Source organism: Prunus avium, chromosome 3, assembly GCF_965620075.1.
Source record: "Prunus avium chromosome 3, drPruAviu1.hap1.1, whole genome shotgun sequence".
NCBI lineage: Eukaryota > Viridiplantae > Streptophyta > Magnoliopsida > Rosales > Rosaceae > Prunus > Prunus avium.
In genome coordinates, this window is record NC_142286.1 from 10,554,310 (window position 1) to 10,574,997 (window position 20,688).

Consider the following 20,688-nt stretch of genomic DNA (forward strand, 5'->3'; position numbering starts at 1 on the left):
TTTTGATATGATTCATCTTATCAACTAGATTGGATGTGGATCGTGATCATAGCTTATATTTAGACTACTACAACTAGATAACATCAATTTGTACAAGATATTTTAATAAGTTTTTAAAAATAAAGCTGTATTGCTAGCAATCAAAATATATATAATTTTTTGTTTAATGACTCACTAATGTAGTGGTTTGGAACAAATGTTCTTCTCAGTAAAGGTTCTGGGTTCGAGTCCTAGCATATCCTTGTAGTGTGTGTGAGTTTAGTATGTTATTATCCGTATCAATAGTAAAGGTCCTAAATATATAATGTACTTCATGATTGCCATCAACAATGTCGCTTAGTTTCTCAGTGCACCATGTCAACCACACTTTATCACTGTCAAAAGAATCTTGCGCGAATTTTTCTATTTAAACCTCACACTTCTCTTTGTTCATTCCATATTTTAAGTTCACCCCATATTCTAAATTCACCCCAACTTCTAATTCAAAATTTCAAAATTTCTAATAAAACCCCACTATCTTCCGAAACTACCCCTAAATACACACCCAGCAGAAGAAAAAAAAAAAAAAAAAAAACCTCATCAACCTCACACCTCACACCCCACAACCCACAACCCACACCCCGCTATCTTGCCCCTCACCACTCTCGTGCACTTTATCCAAACTCTTGCGTTGCGTACATGTTAGTCTTTTATGTGTTTAACAGCTTCCTAAAGACAGACCAACCATTTCATCCATGATTTTGATGTTAGGTGATGAGTGCCCCTTGCCTCAACCCAAAAAACCAAGTTTCTCTGGTGGAAAATATTCGTCTGAAGCAGATTCTTCTTCAAGTAAGAACTTTAACATCTTCAAGTAAGAAGAAAACATCTTCAAACTATGACTCTACCATAACATTGCCTTAGGCTCAATGAGATGCAATTAATTGTAAATCTTGCACCATGTAATTTAATCAAGGTATTATTCATAGCTATGTTGGTGTGCAATTTTCCCATGGAAATAGTCGAATTATATAAAAATTGCAATAGTAAAACTTAATATGGTGTAGATGAGTTATTGGTTTTTCTAAAACTTAATATGAAGAGTGGTGGGGTGTGTGTCTATGTACTAAGGGTTAAGTATTAAGTTGGATGATCTTTTTTGTCTTTTTACACAAAAATAAAACTTAAGCTTAATGATTTAAGTATTGGGGTGAGCAAAGAAAAGTGTGGGGTTTAAATAGAAAAACTCATCTTGTGCTACCTCAAAGGCTCTCTTGATCATGGCATTCTCATTTGTTTTTCTCCTTCCTCGCTCATCATTTGTGCCTTCTCTGACGCAGATTGGGCTGGCTGCCCTGATACTCGTCCCTCCACCACCGGCTACCTCATCTTTCTGGGTTCCACTCTCATCTCATGGTACTCCAAAAAGCAACCCACTGTTACCCGCTCAAGCGCTGAATAAGAATATCGTTCTCTAGCCCATGCATGTGCCGAAACAGTTTGGGTTAGTTATCTCCTTCATGAACTTCGCTGCCCGGTTACTTTTCCCTCTCTCCTCTATTGTGACAACATCAGTACTACCTACCTTGCTGCCCATCCCATTCACCATGCTCGCACCCGTCACATTGAATTAGATTACTACTTTGTCCGTGAGAAAGTCTCTCTTGGCAGCCACTGTGTTCCTTTTGTTTCATCTCCTAATGAGGTCGTAGACCTCCTCACCAAGGGTCTCCACAAACAACGACAGAGCCAAGAATTTTATCAAGGAGGGTCAACTTCAAATAGCTTTATAATTACATTAAACCTAGTTTTTATAAGAAAATATATTTAAGAATTCATTATAATGATTAAATTTCAATATCACAAATTTAATATCTTAGTAAGTATAACCCAAATTCTAGCAACCTAAAAATATTAAAAGAGTATCAAAAGTTGATTTTAGATAGAATGAGAAAATCAAATAAAATCCGTGACACACACATATAAATGACATATGAAGACATGCAAACAAATATAGATCATATTCATGTTCATTGTAGATAATTTACATTTGCGAGAAGGGTCAACATTAAGTATAACTGTAAAACAACTTGGATAACATAGATAAATATAAGGTTTTAAAAATATTGAGAAGGGTCAAGTGACCCTTATGGGCCTTAATTGGCTCTGCCAATGTCCATTAGGGCCGCCATCTCTAACTTGCTGACAAACTTGTCCGTCACCGACAGTCTAGTTTGAGGGGGAGTGTCAAGCAATCTCCTCAAGTCAACACTTAGCCATTACGCCTCTCCTTAATTCAAGGATTCTACCTTCCAGTTTTTTTATTTATATTATTACTAATTTAGTTTCCCTGTATATCTAATTTGTTTCCAGGTACATCTCATATAGGATTTCCTATTCCTGTTCAACTCTTGTATTACTTTTACAATCAATCAAACATACAAAGTTTACATATAGGTTAGGCTAGTTCGTCAGGACAGTGAGCCCTTCCCCTTGCCCCCAAGTTCGAATCCCCTTTCCCATAGATAAAATTAATTTAGAGTAATTTAGATTATCGTTTATATCAAAATAACCAAAACAAATTCAAACAATACAAAACAAAGAAAGAAAAAGAAAACTCAAACCAAGATCCTATCTTTAATAGGATTGGCTTGTGATGGATTGTAATTGGAGTGGATAAGATATGCTAAAAAAAAATTGTTGGGTTGTGATGGAGGAACACCCACAATCCTCACTAACTCATTTGCTCTTAATTTGTAGCTATAATTAAACCAGATAATGTAGTAATAAGTAAAAAGAAAAAAAGAAAACAAAAAAGGTGTGGTGTGTGTGGAGAAGTATAAAGAGTAAGACTGAAGACCATTTCTCCTCCACTTGTCTTCTCTCACTTTGAAAGTTGAATGAAAGGCCATGGCAGTCAACGCTGGTTTGCTTTACAGGCATATACACTAGTTCTCCCTGTAATAATAAAATACCAATATTTTCTCCCATTTTTGTCTCCTTTGTTGTCTATACGACCGTTCAAACTTCCAAGCCCGTGCCTTCGGAGACTTTCAAACCCAACAAATAGACACACTTCGCATATATATATATATATAAATGAAACAAACCCCACGCATCGACTCAATATATTTCAAACGCGATGCTTTAGAATGCTACAAAATTCAAAGAAAGTGATCCTTTTCCAACTCTCTCTCCTTCTTCTCTCTTGCTTTCTCTCCAAGTTGCGCGTCTAGATTGGGTTTGAAAGTCAAAACTTCTGCACAAACAGAGCCAAAAGTTCCTTCGTCCTTCTCACAATCTCTAGCTGCTTTCCTGTGTTTGCATAATTCAATCATATAATTCACAACCCACTTGCTGGATTGGGCTAAATCTTTCATTTTCTTTGTTTCTTTGATTTTTGGTTTCATTTGAGACAATCCCAGTTTTGGGTTTAGCAGAGGAGAAGCTCTCTTTGATTGGCTTGGAGTTTTGTTGGGTTTTAAATTCCCCCAAAAGCAGATTTGGATGCCAGTTTTGGTTTAAATGAATTTTTGAGATTTCAAACTACATACTCATATTGATAAATTGTGAAAAAGAAAATCCAGCTTTCAGATTCTTTGGAGTTGATGCTCTCAGGGTCTACTAGCTATTAGTTGATTGAGTTTGAGGTGATTTCATAACTTTGTCAATCTTGGATTGTAGATACTGCCTTCCAAGGTTTTTGGGTTTTGAAATTCAGGTTCAAAGAGGTCAGCTTTTCACTAACTTCAGCTAGATTGAAGTTGAGGATATTTGATCCAATTGCCAAACCATATTGAATCTGTGGTTTAAAGTTTGTGGGACTTGTGAATTATGGAGGGCACTCAAGGTGGTTCTAATGCACCAGCGCCTTTTCTTACAAAAACATATGACTTGGTGGATGACCCCTCATCCAACCACGTTGTGTCTTGGAGTGAAACTGGTTGTAGTTTCGTGGTTTGGGATCCCACAGAGTTCGCCAAAGAAATGCTTCCCATGTATTTCAAACACAACAACTTTTCAAGCTTCGTGAGGCAGCTGAATACATATGTGAGTTCTTTAGTGTTTCTTTACTTTTGGAGCTTATTGATTTATTTTCAATTTTCTGTCTTCGTGTCTTGTTTTTGTTTTTATTTCCTTGGGAAATTATCCATTTAGATATAACATGTCATTTTCTTTTGTGCTTGATTTTTGGTGTCATGGGTTAAACTCAAACAAATGATAAGTAGTCGCATTACAAACTTCAGAAATGATTAGTATTTCTGCAGATTAAGTGTTTTGTTTGAACTTTCTTGTAAAGTTTTGTGCTTGTACACGCTTTATTGCTTTCCAAGTTCCAACTAGGAATGTTTATTTTGCTTCGTAAATCAATCTGTTTATCTAGTCTGTTGGAGCATTTCTGACTAAACTCCATTAGCAGTTGCAAGCATGCTAGTGTTGTTTTGGTTTGTTTATAACCAAAATTTCTGGATGCTTGTAGTTGTTTGTCTGTTAGAACTAATCTTGATTAGCAGGTGGTCCTAAGAACTTGGTGGGGTTCATAGAATCAAAATGGAAAAGCGTTTAGTTTATGAGAAGACTGGAATATGGTCGCTACCATTAGCCCCTCTAGCTCTTAGCCACGAAAACTTTTTCAATATATGCCAAACAGGCAAAAAATTCTTAGATTGAGAACAAGAGTATATGGGGTCTGAACTGTGAAGCTGACAAATGAACAAACCTCATCTTGGAGAAAGGCTCTTTGAATATGATGGAGAATTCCATAAACACTTCATTTGATTGGCAATCGCAAAGCAGTGGTTTTTTATTCGGTACCATTTGGATCAACTGTGATAGTTCATGGCTCTTATTATTGAGGATGCTGTTCAGCCTGAAAAGGACATGATTTGAAACTGGATCGATGTGGTTATTTAAAAGGCTTGTATAGCAGTGTTTATTTAGCTTGAAGTGCTGAGAGACATTGAGTAGGTTGGTTTGCAGTTGGCATACATGGTTGGGCCTCACTGGAAAGGCTTTCAAGACATGCTATGGGGCTGGATTTCTGAGGTAGTTATAGATTAGGTATCTTTGTGGTTTATAGGTCCTTCTGTTTCCTATGTTGTGTTACTATTAAAAATTCAGGGGCACTGTCTGTATTTTAGAGTCGTATGGTCACTGCTGCTAAGAGGAGTTCAATAATTGGGGTTATTGCCCTGGTTTGCTGAGATTTGTTGGAGGGATTTTCAGGGTGATGGAGAAAGTATACTTAAGCTATAGAAAGATTATATGTTCTTTCCCATCCAAAAAGGGAGGTGGGCTGAAGTCAAAGAGTTTGTTGAAATTAGTTTTCCTATAGTACCTGAATTTTTCCCTTCAATTCCCAAAACCTGAATTAGATTCTGTCTGAACTTACCTTTGTTTTCTATTTAATTAAAGGGAAAAGGGTTTTAGTTGCAATTGATTAGGCTAATGCTAGTGTGAGAGCTTATCCAGGGAGAATTTAAACAATTAAGCAATTTTCGAAGCTTAAAATAGTTTATAATGGTCTTAACCTGTGTGCTTGATTTTATATAAAAGCCAGCCGTCTAGTATTGTCTAATCTAGCACCATCGGTTCATTTTTTTGTTTTTCTATGTTTGCACCTGCCTTTTGTTTTTCGGTTATTAATGTGTGTAATTATTGTTCTTAATTGTTGAAAGTTTGTGTTCTGTATGAGCAGGGGTTTAGGAAGATTGATCCTGAACAGTGGGAGTTTGCAAATGAGGAATTCTTAAGAGGAGGAAGACATCTGCTGAAGAATATTCACCGCCGCAAGCCAATTCATAGTCATTCCACGCAGAATCATGAGTATTCTTCAGTTCCTTTAAGTGAGACAGAAAGAGAAGAATATGAGAAGAAAATCAATAGACTGAATCATGAGAAAAGCTTGCTTGAGTTAGAGCTACAAAGGCATCAAAGAGAGAATCAAGAGTTTGACTATCAAATACAGATATTACAAGAACAACTGCAGAAAATGGAACATCAGCAGAAACAGTATACCTCCTTCTTGGCTGAACTACTGCAGAAACCAGGATTAGCTTCTATACTTATGCAAAAATCAGATATCCATAACAAAAAGAGAAGATTGTTGAAATCTAGCCAGTTTCCTGATGACTTCAAGATGGAAATTTTGAATTTGAATACGCAGAACGAAAACCTGGGTACAATTTCAACTCCCGTAATTAAGTTGGACCAGCTTGAGATGATGGAGTCTTCCTTAAACTTTTGGGAAGATTTTCTACATGGGATCGGGGAAGCAATGCCTGAAGAAGTAAATGATATTGGCTCGTTATCTCAGGCCTCTCCCATCATTGTTACAGAAATACAAGACCCTGGCATGAATAGCAGGCCTTGCTCGCCTAGATCACATTTATCTTCGCCAAATTCAATGAATGTTTCATCCCCAGAGGTGATTGGGTCTGCAAATTTTCTTGACATCCTTGCTATAACATCAACTTGCCACAATGTTGATTTCAGGCCAAAATCTTCAGGGATTGATATGAACTCTAAGCCTGATAGTGCTCCTGCGACTGAGGCCTTGAAAGAAAGGGTACAGGAAATGAAAAATGCCATGCCTGCTGCGGCGAATGATATGTTTTGGGAACAGTGCCTTACAGAGACCCCTGGTTTAGATGATGCGCAGGAAGTACAGTCTGAAAGAGGGGATAGTGATGGCAGAGTGAGCGATACCAATCCAGCTATTCAGAAAAAGCTTTGGTGGAACACAGATGTAGATAACTTCACAAACCAAATAGGGCGCCTCACTCATGCTAGTTGACCGGTGAACACTTGCGTTTCAATGTTCAGATTTATACTATATAAACTTTAAGTTGGAATTACTTAGTCCTGTATTTTCTAGATATTCCAATTTTTCTTTAGCTCATTCTTGTGGTGCATATTTGATTCTTTCTGATATAGCTTGGACTTAGAGATACAATAAGCTAGAGACACAAACTTCTTCACTATTGTATGTAAATGATATCAGGTTTCCAGGAGTTTTTATTGCTGATATATATACCTTTCCTTCTTTTATAATTTGAATGTAACTTCACTATAGTGCTACATTTAACTTATTTAGACCTGGCTAGCTTGGAATTAGTTTCCATTGACAATTTATGAGGAATCAGGAGGCTTTCCTTAGGCTATGGTTCCGATGAAAAAAAACGATAATTTTTCCATGTATATATGTCGTTCAATATGGTCATGTTTGATTTAGAATATTTTTCCTTGTATATATGGTTCAACATAGTCATGTTTAACTTAGAAATTTAGAAGGTTCTTCACTGCATAAGGTTGGTGAGGGTTCTGTGCAGTGCACCATCAAAAGGTAGATGCTCATGACATGCATGCTTACCATGATAAGAACAAAATGAGAGTAGAGTAGATAGCTCTTCTAATGGAACATGTGAGGTTAATCACAACAGAATGAAAGTAGTGTTGAAAATATTAACTAATTATACTCGTAATAATCAAATAAATTTATTATAAAAAAAAAAACATACAAAGTGATACATCGTAATACTAGTAATAACCATCTCCTCTCATACCATAGTGGAAACAATCCAATTTGCCCACAACGGTTCCATCCGCAAAGTGCATCAAGGGAGTATATGGAATTTGGACGTCACCCCGGAAAGTCTAAAGCAGACACAGACATGGATCCGTACAAACACAAGAACAAAGCATCAGTTCCTATACTCTCAATCTCATCCCATTGCCATTGGGATCCTCCATCATGCCCAGAAGCACACCACATCTTATGATCCAGCTCAAAAGATTATGAAGATTCTGAAATGGACCTATCGAGAAGCAATAGATCTCCCCGTGACGATTCGACAAGGTAAGGATAAGCGAGTGCACATGGTCTTGTAGCTTCAGTACGAATAATAGTTGCAGGGTCACTGTTAACATAAATTGAGATAAGCTCACCATTCTCAGTAACAGCAAGAAACTGGCCTTTATGATAAATTACATCCATTAATAACGTTATCGTCCTCGTATCTATCGTCCTCGTATCCATTAATAACGTTATCGTCCGCGTATCAACGCTTCAAAATCATTAGAAAACAAACAAGGGTCGGCCGACAATACAAACCTTTTTTATTTGGAAAGACCATGAATGACTATCCACCCGTTCTTCTTTGACTGCAGCTGGCAGGGGAATGGTACGCCTGGTAAAAGGGTTAAATAAGGTAACGACCAAGTCTTCAGTATCCTTACAAGTCAACTTGGTTTTATGGTTTATGTGAAGATTTTACTGAAGGGTTTTTTTATTTTCCCTTAAAGAAGCGGCCTAGGCTTTTGGTTATCACCTTCAAAAGAAAAAAAAAAAACACAAAACTATTTTCCTTCACCAGACAGTCAAAGAGTTTATCTATTTTAGTCGAAACTGTTCCTAACCAAACTTGATTTGCCTTACCAAGTCTTAAATCTAAATACTCAACTAACCAAGCAAACAATGCATTGTATCTGACAGTCTTTGGCCCACTGGTTAAAAGATAAGTGGTTGAAAAAAAAAACTAAAAAAAAACAAAAATAATATCCATGCAGAGAACTTCCTTGGTTTCACATGATTAAATTTGAGCATCGTCACATGCTTTAACTTATTCCTGTTTTTATATTTATTTATCATAAATTAGTATATTGATATTAAAAAGCTTGTAAGAATTTCATGTCCAGCAAATATTATTGTGTGTGGCCTGCCCTCTAGTAGAATGCTTTGGATCCCTTGATTGTGTGACTCATATTATTTGAAATCCCTTCAACTGCAATGACTTCAAATTATTTCTAAGACTGCAGTCCGTAGTGACAAGAAATTGTTTGTAGGAAATGGCTTGGAGGTAATATCATATGTAACAGATTATAATCTCCAAATCTTATAACAAGTAAAGGATTTCGAGCCCCTGGATGGATTTGCAATATTGATTAAAATTTGAAATTCTTCTGTAATTCTCCTATCATTTTTCTTTCTTTGGACCCACAACATAACAATACCATAGCTTGGGCTTAGTAGAACCTACCACTTTTATGTTGAAGAATATGAGTCCTACATCGAAAACTTTACTAAATAAAATACAAAATATAATGAATGGTTCCACTCCAAGGCCTTTTGTGATGAAACCTCACACCTATTGGCAGGGACGAGCCAATGATTTCAAACTTGACTGAGCTAAATTTACCTTACATATAAACATACTAAGTAGATAGAAAACTCGACAGTACGATGTAATTTCATTGATAATATGAAATTATAAAGTTAAAGTATAACCTATTGAATAAGCAAGAACACCCAAATCAATTACAAATCCTATTTGATAATTCATAACTCATAAACTGAAACTAATAAGCTCCAATTGTAAATCCTTAATTGATAAATAAATCACAAGTCTAAATTGCAAATCTCTAATTGATACTTCATAAACTGATAAGCTTTCCTTTTCTCCGTTTTATTCTCCACGTGCAGTGCAAGGGATTCCTTGGGAGGGTAGGTTATTTAATTGGCTGGGTTATAATTTCTTTTTGGGTTGGAAAAAAAATGCCACCTTGGCTATAGCCTAGGTTAGCCATGCTTATGGTATGTCCCTACCTACTGGGCTTTGTAGGTGGTTAAGTTTGAGACAATATTGACGTTGCTAGTAGTGGGCCGATGGCCCGTCTCTCTGAAATTTAACATGGTATCATAATGAGGTTATTGTCTGGGCCTGAATTACTAGGCCCTTACCCTTACCCCTTACCCAACATGTAGTATTCACATGTTGGGTTGAATGTTTACCCTTACCCCTTACCCAATACATGGTATTCACGTGTTGGGCTTGAATGATTGACTCCGATGTGGTGATCCCACGTGAGAGGGCGTGTTGAAGAATATGAGCCCCCCATTAGAAACTTTACTGAATAAAATAAAAAATATAATGAATGGTTCCACTACTAATATCACATAGGCATTTTGTGATAAATCCCCACACATACTGGGCTTTATATGTGGTTAAGTTGGGACAATATCGTTGTTGCTAGTAGTGGGCCGTTGGCTCGTCTCTTTGCAGGCTTCTGTGCACATTTTTAAGTATCTTCATTAGCAATTTGAACATCAATGCCACTAAACCCAATCCAACTCTGCGCTTCAACACTACCCATCTCCCCGAAAGAGGAGAGTTGGATACAGGTTCATGAAAATATAGTTCCGTCTTCACAAAATTCACATCCATAGTAACCAAAAAACTGTTTAGTGGGAGGATGATAGCAACGATACCCTTTTGATGATGAGAGTAGCCAATGAAAATGCACCGCAAAGAAACTAGGTCAAGTTTATCTTGTTGATTTTTGTGGAGATGCACAAACGCCACACAATAACAACATTATCCCAATAACTACAAGAAACACATCTGCCAATAAGAAAAGCATGCGTCGTCTCCAGGATGTGGTGGTTTTTCCTTTCAATAACTCCATTCTGTTGTGGTGTATGGGGACACAAAGTCTCACGAAGGGTGCCATGCTCCATAAGATAAGTCTGCAAACTATGGTTGACTTACTCACCACCATTGTCAGATCTCATAATCTTAATTTTAGTACAAAACTGATTCTACACCATCTTATGAAAGTTTTGGAACATGCAGAAATTTCACCCTTTGTTCTCATTAAATAGAGCCAGGTCAAGCGAGCATGCGAGTATAGTCATCGGTAAAGGTAACAAACCATTTGAGGCCAGTAAAAGTAGTAATGGGAGAAGGGCCTCATACATCGGAATGGATTAATTCAAAAGGAAAACCACTTTTATTGGAACTCAAAGGAAAAGTAACTCTATGACTCTTGACTAAAATGCAAGTATTACACTGAAAATCCTCATCACTAAAACCATAAAATAAAGACAACATTAGATGCCGCAACCCAAAAGAGGGAAGACCCAATCTAGAATGCCATAACCAAATACGCCTTCTTTTGTCGTCAACAAAGCCCTTGGTAAAATTCGTCCGGCCTTGGCTGATGTCGCTATCTCTCCTCCTTTGTGAGGATATCCTGAAGAAGGAAGAAACATGGATACATTAGTACCAAATAGTTAAGTTGTTCCGTTACCTGCTCGACGGACAATAAATTATTAGAGAGAGAAGACACAAGTAAGCAATGGTGTAAGGAGAACGATAGAGTCAGTTCTATTATGCCAACCCCTATGACTGAACTAGAAACACTATTTGCATTGGCCACACTGCTTAAATGGGGTGTGGTATGATATTTAAAATCTCCTTGATCAAAATGTCATATGATCTATGGCCCCTGAATCAATGATCCATCCATAATCGGTATGTAAACCAGAAAATTGAAATGTTTGACCTGCATTACTTTAGGAACTCAAACTAGAAGGCATACTTTCTTGAGTAAGATTAGATGGCAGGAGGGAATGATGTGGCTGAACGGTTGTAGCAAAATTAGGCCGTGCATAACAGGTCCGGCTGAAGGAGGTAGAGTTATTGCCAGGAGTAGCAGGTGCAGCACTTGCATGAGGGCCACCAGCTGGCGAAACAGTGTCTGTTAGTGCAACATTTCAAACTCTGTCTTGATGCTTCTTCCGTTTTTTCAAAGCGTCCCACCAATCAAGATACCTATTGAGTTTGAAGCACTTATCTCTGTTATGTTTGGTACTATTGTAGTGAGTGCAATGAAAAGGATTGGAGTCTAAGGTCTAGGAAGATTTCTAGGGCTTAGAGTATTAATACCATGTAGTAAAATTGGCAACAATCAATTTGATACCAATCAGTGCAACGGAAGCTTCACGATGAATATTAACAACTGGTACTACAGTGGTATTTGGATTGATAGCAAAGTCACCCATATGGTATGGAGACAAGGTCACAAGATGAACAACGTATGGGTATATGTAGGCACGACAACCTTGTAGCACAAGTTGTAGGTAGGCAAGGGTAAATGAAGGCACGACAACCTTGTAGCATGGGTTGTAGGTTAACACGGGTAGGTATGCGACACTTGCACAAAACATTTTCCGTAGGGAAACCATAGGATCTCCACTCTAATACCATGTAGAAATTAATATTTGGGTAATTTCTGAAAATATCTATTTTATTCTCCAAAAGGAGGTATTTATAGTACAATGGTGTAAACCCTAATAGAGTAAAACAAGGAATGTAAATAGTCCTAATCACAAGAGATATTTCTAATTATAAGATATATGTACAAAAGGGATAGAAATAAAATAGGAAATAATGTATGGGATCGTGAAGCCAAGTTTTTGCCCAATCTGTCTTGAGAAAAGATCTCCAGAAATGCGAGGGCAAAGTTTCTTTTAGTTTTGTCAAGAGACCAAATTTCTAATTTCTAGATGTCTCGCCAACATAAGATACGCGCCAACACAACCTTATATCTTTCACCACACCCAAAGTCCTAAAATGATTCAAAAGCATATGGATTGCGTCCATATATATTTATCTGTAAAGATGAACCTACATATCATCTTTGTGAAACCAATTAAAATTGACTAATACATCACGAAAGCTCCAAGTATTTTTCTGTGGATTGAGGACCTATTCTTAGGTATACTGATCAAAGTAAATTCCAGCATGTATAAATAGCAAGTTGTTAAGTTTGGTAAATTAAATGGGATTTTTTTTCCTTATTATGTAAGAAGAAACTAATATTGCACATCATTATTCAATGTAAGGATCAATGTGAATATGAGCTATATGAGAAGTGTTCGGGCTTAGGGTTTAGGGTTCTAAAAATCAATTCTCTCAATCTTAATATGAGCAAGACACAACCACTCTCAACCACCCATATAATTAATGTGGATTCATATGAACTATCTTATCATCAATTCTAAATGTGGTTACAAATATGGTACTGAAATTGTGTACGTTTAGCGTTTCCCATATCATAAATTAGCTAGACCAAATGATGCATGCATGTATGCAAAGAGTTTGTCAGATAATCATGAGAACTTTATTCCTCTCTTGCGAAAACCAAGTTTCTAAGTTCCAAGTTTTATTTTTCCTCTTCATTTTCTCCTTTCTTGTTTCAGACGGATATAAGTCCAGTGTAAAGGTGTCAATTTATGAAAATCATCAATCCCAACCCGAGCCCATAGGGGCCTAATTACCTCGTCCCGGTCTGCCCAACGATAGAGGTCGTGCCATCTGGGCCTTATTTAAGCGGGCCATGTGATAAACACATAATTATTACAATTTCTATCCCTAATATATATTTGTTAGTACTTTGTTTCAATGAATTTTGAACCAATTAGAATGTTACATTGCATTTTACAAATCCATTTGCACTTCATTGAAATAAAGGCTAATTCAGTTGAATTTTCTATTAGGTAGCTCTCTCTTTGCAAGCAGCCCAAGGAGAGAAAAGAAATGAAGCCCAAACTCCAGTCCATTTTCGGAGGCCAACTTGCAAGCCCTAAAACGCACGTTTTTACTGCTCAGATGGGAATACAGTCTTCATGAAAGTTGGTCCAATGGGTGTCGATTATAACATATCCAAATTTGAGCTCTATTGGATACATATTAAAACCTGTGGCCTTCCTACACCAAGCCTGGTTCAAGAAGAATTCCTTTTTCCAGCAACCTAAAGGAATGATTGCAGCCAACCAAAAAGATAGCAGTCAGCAACTTTGGACAGCAACCATGTGTGCAGCAGCAAAGTCACATGATTTACCACAGCAAAAGAAGTATAAAGCATGTTGTTGGCTGACACAAGATATGAAATTCAAATGCCAATATGCCTACAAGTAATGAGCAGAGAAACATAAAGAAAAGAAAGAGGGATGGCACCCATGCCAAAGAAGAAACAATGAAGAGATTGGCTACGATTTTGCATTGAAAGGGATAAGAATTTCAGATTTTAATATTTCCCTAGTGATTGTTGTTGTTGAGATTTAAGGCTATCAATAGGAAGCTCTACAAGCCTTCAAACACAACCAAGCTCCACAACTCTTGAGCTTTCTCTCTTCCCTCCATCTTTCTAAGTTTGAATTTCTGTTTTTAGTTTTATTTTATTATGGGGAACTAACTCCCTAGCCTAGCTAGGAAGAAAGCTTTTAATATAAATGTGTAATTTTTATTAGTTTGATCCAAACTTAAGCTTTAATGTGAATTTGTAGTTTTTGTTCAAATGGAATTTGTAGTTTTCTTTGTAATTAATTTATGAATGTTTGATAATCTATTTCATGGGTTCAACCATGTTTTTCCCATTGTGTAGTAAAAACTTTCATCCTTTTAAAAGAGAAGAGAATTACTAAAGATTAATAGAATTTTGATGAATATTATTTTTTGATAGTTTGTTGCCAATGGTACAAGTTATGCTTAGAATAATTCTAAAGGAAATTAAAAAGAGCTTTAATTATTTTGAACAACTACATTGGAAAATATTTTGTGGATCAAATTATTAAGAGTTGCATGCTTATGTTAAAAGTGGAAACTCAATGCCTTAGTGTTTTAATCAATTGAATTTTCTTGAAATCAAATCTTGCATAAATCTACTTTTCAATCATAATCGTTCTTTTTCACCTCTGTTATCTTTACACCGCTCTCTGTGGATACGACACTCGGACTTCCGAGCTACACTACTATATGACACATTCCCTTGGGTTTTGCAAAGTGGTATTAACACCATGCTCGTGCCGTAGTCGAGTCGGCCCGATTCGTTTGACACTTCTAGTCCACTGTGAACTTTAAAAAAGGTGTGGCAAGTTTGGGAACTTTACAGTAGTAGACGTTAGTCTCTTGAAGTTCAACTGAAGCTGAGTATCGTGCATTAGCCAATATTGCAGCTGAGGTAGTTTGAATTTGTTAACTTCTTGCTGAATTCCATGTCTATCTACCATAATCTCTTTTCTTATACTGTGCGTTGGCCTTAAGATCTAACCCTGCCTATCACTCTCACATAAAACATCTGGACATCGACTTCCATTTTGTCAGGGAATGAGTCCAACGTAAATTTTTTTCTTATTCAATATCTTCCTACTGAAGATCAAATTGCTAATATCTTAACTAAAGGTCTTCATGGTCTAGTCTTCAACGAACATTACAACAATCTCATATTAGGATCCTACTTTGCGATTGAGGGGGGATGTTTACCTATTGATTAGAATGATGGAATACCACTAGCTAGTGGTTAATTGAATAGATGTGTTCACACATGAGATTGTTAGAATTGTTAGAACAATCATATGTATTATAGTTAGCTAGCTGTTAATAGATGTAGTTGGTTAGCATAGTTACTTAGTTAGTAAGCTACTGCTACTAAGTATATAAATTGTGTTGTAATAGTTTGAAAGTTAATCAGAAAATTCTCTTATTCATTCTTTACAAATTTCTCTAAATTCTTATTTATTCTCTCTTCTTTTTCTTCTTCATCTTCCTCTCTATAATCATGTCCTCATATACTGTTAACAATAATAATCAATCTCTGATGCCATGCTTAACAGAATAGTGGGGAGACTTGCCTTTCAAAGTTGATGACTCAGAGGACATGATTGTCCACAACTCCCTCACCGACGCTCTTAGTTTCGGTTCATTACCTGATCACAGCTTGTACGAATATGTCAAGCCTGAGCCCGTCCTCTACGATCCCTTTGATCACCATCATGCACTCCCAAACTTTTTCACCCAATTCCATCAACACCATTATCTCAATAATGTTCCCCTCATCATGCCCTTTGATCATGATGGTCAGAAGCACATGCAAGTTCAAGTACAAGATGTTGATGTAGCTGATCAAAATAAGGCACCAAAGTCTGGGGTGGCGAGAGGGAGACATTATAGAGGGGCGAGGCAGAGGCCATGGGGAGAGTTCGTGGTTGAGAAACGGGACTCGGCTAAGAATGGAGCTAGAGTTTTGGCTCAAGACCTACGAGACCTCCGAGGAAGCAGCTCTCTCTTATGACCGAACCACCTACCGCATGCGTGGCTTCCACATCGGATTGGCTTGAATGAGCCACCTCCTATCCGATTGGCTTGATCACTGGCGGATTCTTCTCTTTTTGGCTGGGTAGAGCTTCTCCTAAGGTAATAAAATACTATAAAAATTGGTTTTTTTAAAGCTTCTTACATATAGGTCCATTTTAATCAAGATGTAAAAAGGTGTCAAAAAGGCCGTGTCGGGCCAACTCAGTCCATTTAATAAACGGGTCATTTCGGGCCTGTCCATTTGTGAAAATCATCAATTCCAGCCCGAATCCACAGCCTTAGCTCATATGGGCTCTGGTTGTGCTCATGTCGTGCCTGTGACTGGATTGGAAACATCATTTACATTGGCCACACTCCTTATTGGTTGTGGTATGATATTTAAAATTTCCTTGATCAAAGTTCATATGATTCGTGGCCCTTGAATCAATAATCCATCCATAATCGGTATGTAAGCTAGAAGAGTTAAATATTTGACCCGCATTACCTTGGGAACTCAAACCAGAAGGCATACTTTCCTGAGTAGGATTAGATGACAGGAGGGAATGATGTGGCTCAACAGTTGCAGCAAAACTAAGTGGTGCATAAAGGGTCCGGCTGGTAGTGCTGCCTAGAGCACCGGGTGCGGCACTTGCAGAAGGGCCACCAGCCAGCGAAATAGTTTTGGTTAGTGCAGCATGTCCAACTTTGTCTTTTTGCTTCTTCCATTGTTTCAAAGCGTCCCACCAATTAGGATACCCATTGAGTTTGAAGCACTTATCTGTGTTATGTTTGGTACTGTTGCAGTGAGTGCAATGGAAAGGAACGGGGTCTGAGAAGATTTCCACGACTTAAGGTATTAATACCATGTAGTAAAATTGGCACCATTCAATTTGATACCAATTAGTGCAACAGAAGCTTCACGGTGAACAGTAACAACTGGTACTACAGTGGCATTTGGATTGATAGCAAAGTCACCCATATGGTATGGAGACAAGGTCACAAGATGAACAACGTATGGGTATATGTAGGTACGACAACCTTGTAGCACAAATTGTAGGTAGGCAAGGGTAAATGAAGGCATGACAACCTTGTAGCATGGGTTGTAGGTTAACACGGGTAAGTGTGCGACACATGCACAAAACATTTTCCATAGGGAAACCGTAGGATCTCCACTCTAATACCATTTAGAAATGAATATTTGCGTAATTTCTGAAAATATCTATTTCATTCTCCAAAAGGAGGTATTTATAATAGAGTAAAACAAGGAATGTAAATAGTCCTAATCACAAGAGATATTCCTAATTATAAGATATATGTACAAGAGGGATAGAAATAAAATAGGAAAATAATGTATGGGATCGTGAAGCCAAGTTTTTGCCCAATCTGTCTTGAGAAAAGATCTCCAGAAATGTGCGGGCAAAGTTTCTTTCAGTTTTGTCAAGAGACCAAATTTTCAGATGTCTCGCCAACATAAGATATGCGCCAACACAACCTTATATATCTTTCACCACACCCAAAGTCCTAAAATGATTCAAAAGCATATGGATTGCGTCCATATATTTATCTTTAAAGATGAACCAATATATCATCTTTGTGAAACCAAATTAAAATTGACCAATGCATTACGAAAGCTCCAAGTATTTTCCTGTGGACTGAGGACCTATTCTTAGGTATACTGATCAAAGTAAATTCCAGTATGTATAAATAGCAAGTTGTTAAGTTTGGTAAATTAAATGGGATTGTTTTTCGTTATTATGTAAGAAGAAACTAATATTGCACATCATTATTCAATGTAAGGATCAATGTGAATATGAGCTATATGAGAAGTGTTCGGGCTTAGGGTTTAGGGTTCTAAAAATTAATTCTCTCAATCTTAATATGAGCAAGACACAACCACTCTCAACCACCCATATAATTAATGTGGATTCATATGAACTATCTTATCATCAATTCTGGTTACAAATATGGTACTGAAATTGTGTACGTTTAGCGTTTCCCATATCATAAATTAGCTAGACCAAATGATGCACGCATGTATGCAAAGAGTTTGTCTGATAATCATGAGAACTTTATTCCTCTCTTGCAAAAACCAAGTTTCTAAGTTCCAAGTTTTATTTGTCCTCTTCATTTTCTCCTTTCTTGTTTCAGACGGATATAAGTCCAGTGTAAAGGTGTCAATTTATGAAAATCATCAATCCCAACCCGAGCCCATAGGGGCCTAATTACCTCGTCCTGGTCTGCCCAATGATAGAGGTCGTGCCATCTGGGCATTATTTAAGCGGGCCATGCTCGTGCTGTAGTCAAGTCGGCCCGATTCGTTTGACACTTCTAGTCCACTGTGAACTTTAAAAAAGGTGAGGCAAGTTTGGGAACTTTACAGTAGTAGACGTTAGTCTCTTGAAGTTCAACTGAAGCTGAGTATCGTGCATTAGCCAATATTCCAACTGAGGTAGTTTGGATTTGTCAACTTCTTGCTGATTTCCATATTTATCTACCATAATATCCTTTCTTATACTGTGCGTTGGCCTTAAGATCTAACCCTACCTATCCCTCTCACATAAAACATCTGGACATCGATTTCCATTTTGTTAGGGAATGAGTCCAACATAACTTTTTTCTTATTCAATATCTTCCTACTGAAGACCAAATTGCTAATATCTTAACTAAAGGTCTTCATGGTCTAGTCTTCAACGAACATTACAACAATCTCATATTAGGATCCTACTTTGCGATTGAGGGGGGATGTTTACCTATTGATTAGAATGATGGAATACCACGAGCCAGTGGTTAATTGAATAGATGTGTTCACACATGAGATTGTTAGAATTGTTAGAACAATCATATGTATTATAGTTAGCCAGTTGTTAGTAGATGTAGTTGGTTAGCATAGTTACTTAGTTAGTAAGCTACTGCTACTAAGTATATAAACTGTGTTGTAATAGTTGGAAAGTAAATCAGAAAATTCTCTTATTCATTCTCTACAATTTCTCTAAATTCTTATTTATTCTCTCTTCTTCTTCTTCATCTTCCTCTCTATAATCATGTCCTCATATACTGTTAACAATAATAATCAATCTCTGATGCCATGCTTAACAGAATAGTGGGGAGACTTGCCTTTCAAAGTTGATGACTCAGAGGACATGATTGTCCACAACTCCCTCACCGATGCTATTAGTTTCGGGTGGTTACCTGATCACAACTTTTACGAATATGTCAAGCCCGAGCCCGTCCTCTACGATCCCTTTGATCACCATCATGCGCTTCCAAATTTTTTCACCCAATTCCATCAACACCATTATCTCAATAATGTTCCCCTCATCATGCCCTTTGATCATGATGATCAGAAGCACATGCAAGTTCAAGTACAAGATGTTGATGCAGCTGATCAAAATAAGGCACCAAAGTCTGGGGTGGCGAGAGGGAGAAATTATAGAGGGGCGAGGCAGAGGCCATGGGGAGAGTTCGTGGTTGAGAAACGAGACTCGGCTAAGAACGGAGCTAGAGTTTTGGCTCGAGACCTACGAGACCTTTGAGGAAGCAGCTCTCGCTTATGACCGAGCCACCTACTGCATGCGTGGCTTCCACATCGGATTGGCTTGAATGAGCTGCCGCCTATCTGATTGGCTTGATCACTAGCGGATTCTCCTCCTTTTGGTTGGGTAGAGCTGCTCCTAAGGTAATAAAATATTATAAAAATTATTTTATTATTTTATTTTTTTTAAAGCTTCTTACATATAGGTCCATTTTAATCAAGATGTAAAAAGGTGTCAAAAAGGACCGTGTCGGGCCGGCTCGGTCCATTTAATAAACGGGTCGTTTCGGGCCCGTCCATTTGTGAAAATCATCAATTCTGGCCCGAATCCACAGCCTTAGCCCATATGGGCTCTGGTTGTGCTCATGTCGTGCCTGTGACTGGACTGGAAACATCCTTTACATTGGCCACACTCCTTATGGGTTATGGTATGATATTTAAAATTTCCTTTATCAAAGTTCATATGATTTGTGGACCTTGAATCAATAATCCATCCATAATCGGTATGTAAGCTAGAAGAGTTAAATATTTGACCCGCATTACCTTGGGATCTCAAACCTGAAGGCATACTTTCCTGAGTAGGATTAGATGACAGCAGGGGATGTAGCTCAATAGTTGCAGCAAAACCAAGTGGTGCATAAAGGGTCCGGCTAGTAGTGCTGCCTAGAGCACCAGGTGCGGCACTTGCAGAAGGTCCACCAGCCAGCGGAACAGTTTTGGTTAGTGCAGCATGTCCAACTTTGTCTTTTTGCTTCTTCCGTTGTTTCAAAGCATCCCCCCAATTAGGATACCCATTGAGTTTGAAGCACTTATCTATGTTATGTTTGGTACTGTTGCAGTGAGTGCAATGGTTTCACATCACTTTTTGTTGTTATAAGTTTGCTTTGCATCCAATATCATCATACATACATGTTCATTGATGATGATCTGGATCATGTTACTATAGTTATGTGGGATATAAACTCCAATATTTGATAAAAACCCTCAAGATCCAAACAAATAATTCTCGCAGATAGTTGATTTATAAAAAAATCTAATGTTTCGATTATTTCTATTCTTAACTTGCTCCTATTATAAAACATGTTTTGTGATTACACCAAATTTTATTTTTTTCTTCCTAAAGTTGGGTCAAAATGACGTTGGCAAATTGCACCAAACTTAACATAATGTAATGTTATCGTATAATTAAAGAAAGCCTAAAGTCCTTGACCTACCATATTCAATTCAATTCAATTCCATTCAATTGGTGAAGGACGGCAGGCC

At 37.4% G+C, this 20,688-nt stretch overlaps 1 protein-coding gene and 2 pseudogenes across 1 annotated transcript; all 3 read left to right on the forward strand.

Annotated features, from left to right (window-relative positions):
* The first annotated feature begins 3,082 nt into the window (after nt 1-3,082).
* On the forward strand, nt 3,083-7,032 carry LOC110757938 (heat stress transcription factor A-4c-like). The gene is made up of 2 exons (XM_021959686.2): nt 3,083-4,029; nt 5,678-7,032. Exons 1-2 carry the CDS (start codon nt 3,814-3,816, stop codon nt 6,773-6,775), a joined length of 1,314 nt encoding a protein of 437 aa, XP_021815378.1. The 5' UTR covers nt 3,083-3,813; the 3' UTR covers nt 6,776-7,032.
* Nucleotides 7,033-15,378: 8,346 nt separating this feature from the next.
* LOC110757928 (ethylene-responsive transcription factor 2-like) lies at nt 15,379-15,966 on the forward strand (annotated as a pseudogene).
* Nucleotides 15,967-18,934: 2,968 nt separating this feature from the next.
* On the forward strand, nt 18,935-19,513 carry LOC110757927 (ethylene-responsive transcription factor 1-like; annotated as a pseudogene).
* Nucleotides 19,514-20,688: the final 1,175 nt, after the last annotated feature.

What these genes read in the sequence shown, in the direction of transcription:
- LOC110757938 (XM_021959686.2), top strand. Translation starts at nt 3,814, where the DNA reads ATGGAGGGCACTCAAGGTGGTTCTAATGCACCAGCGCCTTTTCTTACA. An exon ending in TGAGGCAGCTGAATACATAT is followed by an intron (nt 4,030 to 5,677) that starts GTGAGTTCTTTA and finishes CTGTATGAGCAG; the next exon opens with GGGTTTAGGAAGATTGATCC.